Source organism: Rhinolophus ferrumequinum, chromosome 15, assembly GCF_004115265.2.
Source record: "Rhinolophus ferrumequinum isolate MPI-CBG mRhiFer1 chromosome 15, mRhiFer1_v1.p, whole genome shotgun sequence".
Classification (NCBI taxonomy): domain Eukaryota; kingdom Metazoa; phylum Chordata; class Mammalia; order Chiroptera; family Rhinolophidae; genus Rhinolophus; species Rhinolophus ferrumequinum.
Genome location: NC_046298.1, coordinates 5,110,575 through 5,124,822, shown reverse-complemented (window position 1 = coordinate 5,124,822; position 14,248 = coordinate 5,110,575). Strand labels below are relative to the sequence as shown.

The window sequence follows — 14,248 nt, the reverse complement described above, 5'->3', positions numbered from 1 at the left end:
CTTCACCCTTCCCAGATGCCTGGGAGCATGTGTTTCCCGCTGGACCCCTGACTGCTGCAGAGGTTTCACACTATGCCCAAGGTTCCACAGTTAGAAAATGATGCAGCCACGATTTGAACCCAGGACGTCAGGCTCCAAAGTCCTAGCTCTCATCATCACCCTATACTGCCTTGCGTCCTATTCTACTCCTCCTGGGCCTTCCCCTACCTGTGGCTTCCTCAAGGGTCCCCTGGATGACCCCGAGAACTAAGTGCTGTGCCTGGATCAATGCAGACATTCCAGAATCTCTCACTGAGCCCACAGAATAGTCACTTGATTCCTCTTTATCCTCCTAAATACTTTTACAACTGAGTGCCTGTCCCCACATTCCATCTTTCCCCACACAAGAACTCCTCCAGATCACGGGGCTCACCTGTGCCCTGCTGGCCCCACACATAGGGCCTGCGGCTTGTCTCCCCTGTGGACAAAGACCAAGCTCCATAACACGGCTGAGAAAGCCCCCAGCCCCCAGCCAACTGAAGGTCCGTCAATCAGCATCTCAAACGAACTGCCCTCTTCACTCCATGCTGCTGGTCCATCCAGGAGACACTCACGCTGCTACCACACATCCCCTTCCCTGGCCGTGCTCACCGAGCCTGCCCCCAGTCACCTTTGGGCCTGAATTGCAGCTCCTCTGGGACACCTCTGACAATGGACCAGTTGGCACTCGATGCTCTCGTCCCCAGAGGGTCTTCTGACGTTCCCGTCACATTGACCTCATTGTTCACTACCTACCTCCGCAAACTATGAGCCAACCTAACATGAAGATTGACACAAAAATCCCAAGGAAAACATTAGCAAGTCAAGCACAACAGCATTTCAAGACAGCAGTCTATCGTCGAGACAAAGAGGGATTGTGTTCAGGAGTACAAAGAAAGTTGAGTATTAGGAAATCGAACAGTATACATTATGCCTACAAATCACATATGAATATGTTAGCAAAGAATGACCAGCTCTATCAATACCCCAACAGCACTTGATAAAATTCAATAATTACTCCTGGTTTAAAAAATCATAGCAAGCCAGGAGTTGAAGAAAGCTTTCTTAACTAGATAGACAACAAACATCATATTTAAGTTATTAAATAATAGAGGAGATTGTAACCAACGCAATAAGACAAGAAAAACAGATGACAGGCAAAGATGAACGTTTAGTTCCACTAAACGCTAAGTTATCCGAGGCAGGAACTATGTCCTATCCCTTACAGTTTGCACAATGTCCTACGTATACTCAAATATATGTGGAATGAATCGCCACCCAGATTAGGGCTGATCCCCACTGAATGTTCTCATAGCACCCAGGACTTCTCCTTTGAGGCATGAATCACAACTTAGATTGTGAAAATTGTTTTCAGAAGTACTTCCTGCTACAGTGTAAGCTTCATGAAAACAAGTGTATTGAGAGAGCAACTGTACACCTGGCCTAAGGTAGGTACTCGGTGTCTATTGCACAGACACACGAGTGACGTGAATAGGAAACATTCATTAGACAGTTGCTAAATGACAATAAATGCTTTATCTCACTTTACAGCTGGAAAATCCAAGGCCCAAAGAAGGGAGGGACCCTTCAGCTGACGCCACACCACCGTGAAGCCCACCCAGTACCCTGGGGTCCTCTGAAAGGTGTCAGCCACACACAAGGCCACAGCCCACATGGCTCACCAAGTAGGGAAAGTGAAGCCTAGACCAACCCTGGAGCCCTCTACACACACACACACACACACACACACACACACACACACACACACACCCAGGGTGCACCCCGGTGGGCAGAGCCCTGGCGAGCGCGCGTGTGTGCTGCCTCTGGGGCTGAGGATGATTTCAGAGGAGGGAACCCAGGCTCTCCTCGCAGAGCCCCGTGACTGGTGCCCACATGGATAAACAGCCCCCTCTTCTTTCCCGGGAAGTTATCAAAGAATTACTTATGTCTCTGGAAATGCTTGTTTAGAAAAGGTTCTCCACCCCACCTGGGCTTGGCAGGAGCGGCGGCATCACCAGGCCTGCCCTTTGGGGAGTGATCAGGCTTTTCCTCCCGCCCCTGAAGCCACTCGGCCATTCTTCACGCAGAGAGTCTGAAGCCAGCCATCAAGAAGCAGGCAGCTTCCCAGGATAAACGGAGTACGGTGACATCAAAGACAGCCTTCCAGATTAAACAACTGAGGCCTTCAGCTCTCTCTGGCGTTTCTTCCAGGATATTCTGGGCTCCTGCCTCAGTTCTCCCTCAGATGGAATGGCAGATATTTTGTTTGTGAGACTCTGAATTTTTTCCTTCCTCAGGGAGAGGGGGAGCTGATGGGGGTGGAGAGGGGAAGGGAGGGAGAGAGGGAGAGCGTGAGGAAGAGAAAGAATGTCTGTAAGAGACAAGAGCCACAAAAAGAACATGTGTGAGTGAAAAAAAGACAGGGAAGTCGGGGAGGCAGCCAGAAGTGCCTGCTTTGGAATCCACCAAGCGACCTAAAAATTCCAAGTTTCTAAACCAAAGCACATTGTGAACGCACAGCCAGGGAGTGAGGCTACAAGAACCCCGAAACTGAGAGGATTGTGGGGTGCCTGACAGCAACTCCAGCTGATGTCATTGACAACTGCCCAGCCCCTGATAAGACGGTCCCTTCGCACTCCCCTTCCTCAGACTCATCTGATAAACCAAGGCAAGGGACCTTCTTCCCTTAGGCACAGGCTCACTCACAGCCATTCTGGGGCAGGATGGCTCTCCGGGATTGGCACGGCACTGCCTCTGAGAGTGTCTCTCTCTGCCCTGGAGCAGTCGATCCGACCCCTCAGGCCTCCCCACCTCCCACCAAGGCTGGCTTCTGGCCCTACAGCCAACCCTCCTCCCCCCAGGGCAGCAGGGGCCACCAATCCATCAAAACAACTGGGGGAATGTCCTCAAGTACATGACAGTCTATGTTAATCAGCTGAAAGGAGCATGCTGGTGGCTGGAGGGGGTGGGGCATGCTGACTGCCCACCCAGCTCCACCGCACACCTGTCCAGAGGGACAGGCAGTTCAACAGGTCAAGAACCACGAATGCGCAAGGTTTTCCAGAAAGACTGGACAGATTTCCAGTCCCCACAGGCTGCAGGACCACTTGGAGCCCCGAGTCCTTGACTGCTCAGCCCAACCCCCACTCATTTTCCACAGACAGGAGCCAGCCTTGGGCCGCAGGCAGCTCTTCCCTGCACAAGGGCCAGTCCCTCTTCGCACACCTTCTGCAGGTGTCTCAGGCCTCCGCTTCCATGCTGCTAACACAGCTTCTCACGAGTGTTACTGTCAACGAGCCGGTGTACAAGCTTATCTTTCTTCGACTGGAAGCTACAGGAGGACAGGGACCATGTCCCTTTTATTTGCCACTGTATCCTCAATGCCTGGCACAGCTAGGGAATTAATAATTAACAGCAATTCATTATTAATCATAATTAATTAATACCTGAAGGCCTGAAAGAAAAGGCCTAATTCACGCTCCCATTTTTTCCTGCTTCTCGTTCCATTTGGATGGGGAAGAGGATCTGGGGGAGGAGGAGGCTGGTGACCTAATCTATTTTCCTTTCTTTCATTCATTCATTCATTCACTCACTCATTCATTTAGCAAATATCGTGAGTGCCCACTTTGTGTCCTGGGGCTACCACAGGGAAGACGCATTACTCAGAAAGCAATTCTTTCATTGCTCATGGTTCAGCCTTGCTGTTTCAAGTCCTCAAGAGGACAGTTTGGTCCCCGAGTGTGGTGTCTGAGCCTCCTGGTACAAAGACGAATGACTAGTCGCTGTCCATCCCTCGCTCACCTTCTCTCCTCACTTCTGACATCCCCCCTGGGCGAGGGGATGACTCATCCCCCAGGTTCTAAGACCCTGTGGGATACACCATGATTGTTTCCTGGGTTAGCTTCTCCAGGGGTTATCACAGTTAGTACAAAACGTGAAAGTAGGGGGCAGCTCTTGAGTTCGAGGGACTGAAACACACTCAGGGCCTGACTCGGGGAAGCAGCCTCTTTCTCAAAGAAAAGTTTCGAAGGGAGGACGAGACACTCCTTGAAGCCTCTCCCAGACAACGTGTCACAGAGATGCAATAAAGCACTCAGAAACTGACACCCTTGCCCACCACCCGCCATCCTGAGGGATGCAGACCTATTGGAAACCAGATGCCCCACCTGGCAATTGGCCCAACCCAAGCTTCCCGCCTCTCCTCCATATTGCCCGGGGGTAAAGAAAGTTCCCAGGCGGGGCTGTGAAGCTGACCTGGATGCCATGGGCAGAGGAGACCCTCCGTGAAGAACTCAAAGATGCCGGCGAATAAAGGCCCAAATGTCTCCAACAGCCTCAAAGCAAATCATCTTTTAATTCCCAAACACCAAATATTTGATTTATGCTTTACCTCGAATGTCAAGCCCACGCCAGGCACATAGCTCTGAAACCACGTAAGGGGCCTAACACTTTCCATATGGCGAAGACATGGGGCCTTTAATTGTGCCAACTGGTATCATTCAAGGGCAATTCCCCGGGAACCCGGCACTCGGGCAGCAGCTGAGCCAGCCTCCAATCCCGTCGCGCAGCCCCACACGTCCCCGAGGGCTCCAACAGGGCCTGCGCCCTCCCAATCTTCCCCAAATATCAAAATGCACTAGGTGTCCCCTAATCAAATTACCTAACTGCCTGGCAGCCACCTTTGATCCCGAGACAGACTTGCCCACACCAGTCTCAAGCTCTCTTCGGGCAGCTCTGCTACAAAAGAACAAAAGGGCCAAATGGTGGGGCGGAGGCAGTTATCTTCAATCCGGACGTACACATGCATGGATGCACACGTGTACACACTGCATGAGCGTGCACACAGGTCCAGCTTCTCCAAGTGTTGTCCTATCAACGTCTCTGTGTCCACTACGCTATTCCATCCATCTAGTATAAGCTTCCTTATTTCACCCATTATATTTTCCAGGCCCAATATTTCCAACTGGTTTTCTTTTATAACTGCCCATTGCTGCATCATATTTCCAATACCACCCTCCTTTATCTCCTTGAGATTATTATGCTTGTTTTAATTCCTAATTGTTGAGCACATCGTTGCCTGGCATATAAATTGTTCACTTTATTCTTCTTCTTTCGTAGAAAGAAGTACACCTGGCATTCCTCATTGTTTTTCTCCTCTGAGCTTATATTCCCTTGGAGTTCACCATGAACCCACAGAAAGGAGAAGCCCTGGTCTTAGCCTGTGTCCCTCCAAGCGAGTCTGTGGAGTAGGGGGCGGCGGGAGCCTCTGGTTTTATAATCTGGGCCCCCCATTTCCACCCCTAGCAGTGTCTCAGCAAACCTCCCAGTACCCTTCCCCCAGATTCTACTCATTTTGAAGAGTTAGCTATCATAACCCTGCCAGGCACGAGAATGTTATTACGCCCATTTTACAGATGCGCTAATTAAGGTATACAAAGGTAAAATGGCTTATACAAGGTGACAAGCTCCAGTGGCAGAGCCTGACTTCATTTATTTTTGCATTGAGGACACGCTTAGGTCAGTGCCAGCGAGGTCACCCTCTGCCCCTCAGGAACTTGCACATGACTTGCGCCCACCCTGAACATTTACTAAGCTATTCAGACCCCGTCAGGAAGGACAAGTGTAGTCAGGGACCTCTCATGCTTCTGCCCACCCCAAAACCTGCCTCACCCTGAAGCACTCTAACCAGAGGCTGCCACTTCTCTGGGAAGTAGTAAGTGTGACACCCTCCAGGCAGACGCTCTGGCACAGGGCTTTGCCACACGTGGCTTCCATTGTCCTAGAAAGTACTCCAGGAAGGGAGAAAAGCAGAGTCCCCACCAGCTGGCTTGCGACTTTACAGGGTTATAAGGAGGATTAGGACAATGTAAGCAAAGCACTTGACACATACAGGCACTTGATGATACATAGTAGTTATCACTGCAATAATAATAAAGCTAGTTAGACGAGGCACTAATGTGTCTCCAGCCACTTTAGTTAAAGGCCAGTGAAGGAGTGGAGACAGAGGCCATTCCTCACGCAGGCCTGGGGCTGGTGGGGGGACCTCTGCCAGCCCTTGGAAGGCGGCAGACTTTGGAGCCCACGCCCTCCTACATCCTGATGATATAATGGAAGAACCTGCAGCCACCCTTTCCATGCCGCTGGGAATCGCGGAAATTAAACCAGACAGAGGGCTGCCCACCGCTGTCCTGTTCAGGATCTGTGTTTCCCAAACTTTGGGCACTCCATCCCCAGTCATCATTTTGACCACGTGCACTTCATTATTTTTCTCAGAATCAACTTTAGACTATCTGTTTCAACTGAGCTTCCTCCTAAGCAGTAATATCCATGACATCGTAGGTTTGATGTTTTAGTTATTTTTCTTCCGATAGAAGAAAAATGGTAACTATTCAGATTAAAAATATTCCTCTGGGAACCATCTGAAATCGCCTTACAGGCCCCCATCTTGGGTTCACCGGACCACTCCCAGGCTGTACTTGCCACCCCCACCTCTGCAGACTCAGTGGCTGGGTCAGGGCGGGTGGGCACCCTGGCATCCGGGTCCAGGCACAAAGCACAACTCTCAAGAAAGCAGAGGTCCCCTTCCCTTAATATCCTGGATGGCGGGGCCCACCCTCCGCCACTGCACACGTCATGCTGATGGCTGTGTCTCACGTCTTCGAAAGTACTTAATGACCCCACAGTGCTTCTCTGAGACAGGGGGCAAGGACGGAGCGGGCAAGCACCATCCCATGCTGTCCTCAGTCGGGGGAAGAAACCAGGCAACGAAATTCCGTGACTTTAACAAAGCCACCGACTTAAGCTAGGGCCCCTTCCCCACCCTCCCTCACTTCCCCCCATGGCAACTTTTACTGGCTCACATTCCGCTTGCTGGGAACACCACTATTTAATTAAAAACGACAGACTTTTGTTTTTCTCTCCTTCCTTCCTCCTCCCTCCCATCCTCCAGGACTGGATGCCAAGGAGACCCACCAAAAACATGCGGGTAACATTTGTTACGGCTTTGAAGATAAAAGTCAGTTGAAGTAAGCCCTCGCTGTAGTTCAAGTTTCCCCTAAACCATGGAGCAAGCTGCCTGGCAGTTAAGGAGAGGAAAAAAGTAGGGGGGGGGGGGGCTGCAAAAAATGGCATTCTGCAGGAATACTTTGTAAAAATAAACATGCTGAAAAAAACCCAAAACTTGATTAATGGAAATCCACTCAGTTGGCCTCTGTTTTGAGCCACAAATGCATTTGTTCACATGGCTAAATCGGGTCATTTTCACTGGGCTCTAAATAACTAAGCAGATCAAAAACTAGCAATGGTGAGGGGAGACAGGGAAGCGTGTAAGTCTGTTTTTAAAGGCCCCTAACTGCAGTGCCCCCCTCCCACCAGGGTTTGACCTGTACTAGGGGACAGCAGGTCCAATTCCAACCCAGCCAACAGATGAAGAGAAATGCAGAAGAGAAAGCCCAGCTAAGCAGTGGCAGTGGAGGAGGCGATGGGAGTTTCTCCCAGACGCAGAGGTTATTTCATACACACACGAGAACAGGCTTTACCCACCGGCTCACCTCCCAACACTGGCCCCTGCCACTGAGCTGCACCCAGCCCAGGACTCACCGCTCAAATACACACACTCATCTAAAAACTCCAGTGGCCCCTCCCCAGCCATGGACAAAACCAAAGAACTAACCAGACCTGAGACTCAGTCTGTTCCCCTCTAAGTTAAAAAAAAAAAAAAAATTAAATGTCACATCAAAAAGTTGATTCATCCTTTGATCCTTGGCTTTCTTGAGTTCCACGCAGACCATCTGAAAGCCCGTGCAGAGTTCCGGAGCTCAGAGGACATCTGTGATCACCAGTCCCAGGCCAGGAGCTGGTGTTGGACTCACTCAGTCCCCTGTCACATCTACTGTTCCCCAGGTACAACTCCAACCTCAGGGACCCACTGGGTGAAGGCTGAGGGATGGGCCCAGGCTACAGCAGAATGAGGTGCTCTCATCGTGGGCCAAGCCAAAGAGTGTACTGGGTCCCAGTGCCCCCCAAGCTCCGCCACCCAGATAGCAGCCTGCTCTAACTGGGGTTCCCAGGCAGATGGTAGTAATGAATGTCACAGACACTCGGAACAGATTCAGAGACCAGCACAGTCCTGCCCTCTACCCAGATACCCCTAGATTCCTTCCCTCTCTCACAAGCCCCACCTCTAAACCCACCTTTGAATGCTGACCACAAAAACAAGGTAGTCAGAGCAGGCCGCCAAATTCCTCCAGCACAGATAAGATTACCCGTCAAATGGACCTGCAGCACCTCTTCACCTAGGACTTTTTCCCCCAGGTGGCCCTCTGCTCCCACCCTGACAGGAGACTGCCACCTGTGTCACCTCTAAGGTTCCTCAAGGCATGGGGGTACAGGGCCATGTTGGTGGGGCAAGGGCAGCTAAGAAGGGATTTTTGGACTTCAAGCTGTCCCAAGAGGGTGCTAAAAGTTGGGGGTGGGTGGGTATGGAGACCCATCTCAGGTTGAAGGAGGGGTATCTGGGGTTCATACCCGGGTTCCTCTGCCAACAGTGCCTGCCGCCTGCAGCTGTCGGGGTCCGGAGCTGCCACCAGGGCAGCGTTGCCTTCCAATCCACTCCTCGATGCCTTTCCGAGCCCAGGCAGCACTCACCGCAAAGCTGTCACCTGGGGCAAGGATGACACAAGCCCCTGAGTCTGGCCACTGGCTGGCCAAAAGTTACCCCAGAGAAGAGAGAAAGAGTGGGCACAGCAGAAGCAGGGGGGCGGGCTGGAGGGGGTTGAGAGAGAGCCGCAATCCAAGAGAGGGACGCAGGCAATTAGAAGGGGATTCAGCTAAGCTCCAAAACCAGGGACCCAGAGGAGAGCGCGAAGGGGGAGCAGTACCCAAGGAGGAAGGGCCTGGGGATCAGAAGAGAGAGCCCCGGAGGCCAGGACTGCTGAGCAACGGGGTGAGGGTCTGAAGATGGTTCGGTGAACACGAGGTGCGGGGGAGAGGAGAATTGAGGGCCAGGAGAAGGGGCGCAGAGGGCGCCGAGATTTCGGGAGACGGAGCTGAGGGCCAGAAAGAGAGGGGACAGAATCTTGGGGGAAGGGGCTTGGGAGCCTGAAGAGGGGGTGCAATGAGCGCGGAAGGCGGGGATCGCGAGAGGAAGGGTTGAGGCTCTAAAGAGGGAACAGCACAGGACCACTGGGAGGGGGTAGGTGGACAGAGGAGGGGGACACGAAGGCAGCGCCTGGAGCGGGTTTGTGGGACTAGCGGATAGAGCCGGGGGTGGGGGTGGCCCTGAGAATGAGATCCCGCGGGCTAGGCCATTCCATCCATCCCCCTGGTCTGTGCCCCGCGTGCCCCTACCTTCCGGGCTCTCCCTGCGCTTGCACACGGCGGCTGCAGGCACATCGCGCGGCGGCGGCGGCGGCGGGAGCCGGAAAGAAAGGAGAGGCAGAGAGTTAGCGATCGCGGAGGCGAAGCGGCGGGGGCCCCGGGGCCGGCGCGCGGGCGAGGACACTGACCCGGCTTGGAGTGAAGTTTCCCCATGCTGGGGGCGCGGCGAGCGGGGCGTCCCTAAGCCATGCGCCCGGCCCACGGACCCCGCGGCTGGCCGCCCTCGCCTGGCTCTCCTCCTCCGGGAGCAATCCCCGAGCCGAGCGGAGCCCGAGGCGGCGCCGGGACGCGCTCCTGCCGCCGACGCCGCTGCTCGACTGACGCCGGGGCGCGCCGAGCCCCCAGCCCGCCGCCGCGGCTCGCGCCTCCCCGCGCGCCCATTGGCCGGGCGCGGCGCATCAAAGGCGAGGCGGGCCGCCGAGGGGGCGGTCTGGGGGCGGGGCCGGCTGCCTGGGGGCGGGGCGGGGCGGCCTGGGGGCGGGGCGCGGCGAGGCGCTGCCGGACCCGATACAGCGCCCCCCTCCAGGCTACTGCTTTCGTGCTCCGGCTGGGGGCCCGGGCTTGGGGAGCCGGGACTGAGGACAAGGTTTGGGGGCTCTGGCCAGTAGGCGTATTGGGACGGACACCCTTTTGGGTCCTGCCCTCTCTACGACAACCGCTCCTCTCGCTAACAGTACTGTCCTTTCCCTCCGCTCTATTTTACCTTGAAGCGGGCTGGGCAGGACTCAGGGGCTCCAATTTACAGGTGATGAAACTGAGGTCGGGAGAGGTACGCCTCGGGGGAACTAGCGCCTGCTGCGTGCCTCCCGCGTTGCCCCTTCCCAGTCTTCCCAAGACCTGCCTTTGCAGAAAGTGTTCGCTTATTACTCGCCCCATGCCCCCCCACCCGCGCTCTACGTTTTGATTTAGAAGCCCAAAAGAAACCCCCACCGCACCTCCAGCCAGCTGTGGACCCAGCCCACTCCTGAGGGCGACAAGTGTCCAAAAGCGACGAGTTGCTAGCCAATCGCTGGGATCCCCTCGCCAAGGGGCCCGTGGGTGCCCGCCTGGGGTTGGGAAGCGCTGCCAGCTGCGCGGCCCGGAAGGGGGTAACCGCTGGGTCTTTGATCTTCCTTGGTTTCCGCTCCCCGCTGCAGTTCGCCAGACCCAAAGGCTTGTTTGTTTTGTCTGGGGAGGTCTCTGCAGAAGGGAGGGCGACATCAAGGGGTTCCACCCCACCTTTGTGGTTCTCCGAGAGAATGCCTGCTCTGCTTGTGGGCCTGTTGTTAAGCTCATCCTGATACCCCGCAGCCTGGGTGCAGAAAAAGAAAAGCCTGTGTGAGGAGTGAGGAGACCACCTTTGTCCCTTGGACTGAATTCTCTGCGGGAGCCTCAGTTTTAGGGTCTGTAAAATGGAGGCTCAATTCTACCCTTTTAGCCCACTCCTTAGAGTGGCACCGTCCAATAGAAAGATAATGTGAGCCACAAGCTAATTTTAAATTTTCTAGCCACATGTAAAAAAAAATAAAACAGATAAAATTAATTTTAGTAACATTTTATTTAATCCAATATATCAAAAATATTATTTCAACATATAATGAGATATTTTATATTCTTTGTTTTGCACTGTTTGAAATCCGGTGTGTATTTTACACTTAGAGTACATCTCAACCCAGACGAGCCACCTTGCAAGTGACCAGTAGCCACATGTGGTTAGTTTAGTGGCTACTGTACTGGACATCACAGCTCTGGAACATTTCCATGTCTCAAAAGGACATTGGGAGCTACATGGCCCTCCAGAGTCATAAATATCTTCATCCAACAGTGTCTTATTTCCATCCTCCAAACTTACTTTTTCACACATACTTTTTGGTGGAAATAAAGGCTAATCTTATAAGAAAGTACATTAATGCTGTTAGCGGGGTGGTTTCATTTGCCTCCAGAGTGCTGGGACCCACCAAAATACTACTGTCCATTTTATACTGCATATTTTTATCCCGTACCTACTATATGTGTATACCAGCCATTATCTAAGTCATGTAGAGACCTCACAAACGCTCACTGATGCAGGATTGTATTTGTTCTACAAAAGAGGAAACATACTAGGCTCAGAGAGGTGAAGTCACTTGCCCAAGGTCACACAGCAGCCAGTGACCTGGTTAGGAATTGAACTCATGCCTGTTGATCCTCTTGCCCGTGATGTTTTTCACTAAATCAGGTTGTCCTAATACACTCCACACTTCACATTCCACCATAGAGAGAGAGTTCCCAGTCTAGAAACAAATACTGATTCAGCGCCAGCTGTGTGACAAGCACTGTTTTAGGCACTTAAGATACATCAGTGAACAAAACAGACAATCCCCACTCTGATGGAGCACACTCTGCTGAAAGAAACAATCGATATAACGCACAGGCAAATAGTGGGATAAATTAAGAGGGAACACCAGCTACAGCAGTGGTTCTCAACCCAGAGCAATTTGCCCCCCTGGGGACATTTGGCAATGGCTGAAGGCATCTAGCAAGAAGACGGCAGGGTAGCTACTAAACGTCCTACAGGGCACAGGACAGCCCCCAAAACAAAAAATTATCCAGCCCAAAATGTCAGTAGTGCCAAAGTGTGAACCCATGAGCTATAGGAAAAGGAACAAGCAAGAGCAGGATGATGGGTTCAGGGGTGGCATGGAGGAGGGGGTCTGAGGGTCTGAATCAGAGTGGCAGCTTTCCTGCAGACCCCTCCGAAGCCAACGGCATTCGGCCGGGATTACTGTTTGTTTCTCTCACCCCTACCCCCCCACCAGTGCCAGGGTACAGCTAAATCAAAGGAAAACTCCCCGTGTTCTTTCTCACAGTGCTCAGAAAGTTGGTTACTTCCTTAAACCGGTCATGGCTTTCTTCTTTCATGAGAAAAAAGTATCCCCCCTACCCCTTGGGAATTTCTTTTTACAGTTCAAAAAGAGATAAAAGCAACGACTAAAACTCTGCAGTTACCAGTTTGAGTCTTGGGGGAAGTAAATCCCAAAAGTCCAGCCCAGACACAGAGGCCCCCCTCCACCTTCAGCCTGGCCCTTCCCAGCCCAGCAGGCGCCTGGGACTTGCTGCTATTGGAATCGGAACACCCCCTCACCCCAACCCCAACCTGGCCCTGGGGTGAGAAACTGGGGAGGTGGGCCTTGTGGTGAAACCTTAGCCTGTCCAGGACTCTGAGGAGGGACTCCCCAGAGACCACCAGTCCACTGTCCACCTGGGGTGGCTATTCGGTGTCCACCGGCTTCCTGCTCCACGACCCACTGTCTTTTTATGTGTTTTAATAATTCATCTGGCCCATTTCTTGGGCTGTATACTTACAGTGACACATCTTTTTCTTTGAAGATTTCCCATCCTTTGGGGGAGGAGAATGGGAAAGGAAGGCAAGGAAGAGATAAGAGAGAGAGATTATAACAGAAACGGGTTTCATGGGGCTTGAGATTTAGCAAGGCTGGTTTAGGTGAAATCTGTCAGACGCAGAGCTGGGAGGTTTTGGGGGAAAAAAACACACCACATTACCCTGGTTGGTCACCCTCATGCTTATATCCAGGTTAAGCCATCTGATCTGCCCCCTTTCAAATGCCACTTCCTAGAGGAAGCCCTCCTTGACCTTCCAACCTGAAGAGCTCTAACCACTCTGAAGAGCCAAGGTCCCCTCCCCTCTTTCTCCACTTGGCACTCCTTACTTTTTAATGCTGGAGCTCAATTTCCCTCCTAGAGTCTGGGCTCGTTGGGGTGGGTGGGGGTCTTGATCTCTAGATGCAGTACCCAGCACTGCCCATAGGAGGTGTTCTGTGTGGAATGAAAGGAAGCCACCCAGCCCCACGTCTGCCCTGGAGTGTGTTGTGGGCAACAAGAGGGTGGAGGGCTGCCCAGAACATGATCTGGGGTACACTGAAGAACAAATCAACGTCCAAGTCTCTGCTGGTTCCTCCTAGGTCCCTGGAGTTGCTTCATCCCACCGTCCTCTGGTGAGTCTGGGCATTGCTAAGTGGCCTGGAAACCGGGTTTGGGGAGGAAGGGAGAGTTCAATTGTCCTGCATGAGAAAGTCACAGGGATTTTGGAGATGGCAACCAGGAAAAGGATAAAAAGGGTCTCAAGGGAAACAGAGTATGAGATAAGAGTGATACATAAAGGCCTCAGAAGGGGCATACACAGGAGGCGGCAATCAGTTTTCAGGACGATGGTGACGGACTAGTGTGCGATTAGCAGTTGGCACCAGCTCAGCTCTGTGCTGGAATCACCCTCCATTCCTCCAAACCTAACCACACCTCTGGGTTAGAGGCACAGGACAGACAGAATGAAAGAATCAGAACGACAGACCAACACAGGCCACGGGCAGTCTTGAGTGTAGACGTTCATCAGAAGGAAAAGATGGCAGCCAGAGGCAGCCAGGAGGAATGCCATGCCCTGGCACCCATCCTTGGAGATGAGGTGGGGGGAGGCTGGGCTTCCCCCAAACAAGGTTTGAGGTCCCCCAGCCACTCACTCTATTTTGGTATTGGAGGAAAAAGACCCCAAAGACAGCTACTTAAGCCTAAATGTTGGCTGAACTGAAATGAATTTTTGTGCCACCCACTCCTCCCAAGGTCTAGGGTGTTTTAGCAAGTTCAGAGCACACACAACGCTTCCCAGGAGATGCTGGAGGAGGGAGAGAGGCAGCCCGGTCCCATCATGCTCTCCTCCGGTTGCTGCCCCTCTGCCCTTTTCCTGGCTTGTCTGGGAAGCCCTTGCAGTCACTGTACCAGTCTGTCTACTTCCAGACTTCTTTTACAAAAGGGAGAAAGAAACTTCCATCTTTTTAAGCCTTCATTTTCTAATTACATGCAGTCAACCTACACCCAATCA

The 14,248-nt window shown here is 52.6% G+C and overlaps 1 protein-coding gene across 1 annotated transcript in view; it reads right to left on the bottom strand.

Moving 5' to 3' along the window:
* NKD1 (NKD inhibitor of WNT signaling pathway 1) overlaps positions 1-9,781 on the bottom strand; it is a 73,104-nt gene extending 63,323 nt beyond the window's left edge. The window contains exons 1-3 of the mRNA XM_033129448.1: positions 9,525-9,781; positions 9,367-9,399; positions 8,545-8,678 (exon numbers count right to left, since the gene is read on the bottom strand). Coding sequence (XP_032985339.1) covers positions 8,545-8,678; positions 9,367-9,399; positions 9,525-9,549 — 192 coding nt within the window. The 5' untranslated portion in view covers positions 9,550-9,781. The remainder of the gene's footprint in view (positions 1-8,544; positions 8,679-9,366; positions 9,400-9,524) is intronic.
* Between the last annotated feature and the right edge of the window lie 4,467 nt (positions 9,782-14,248).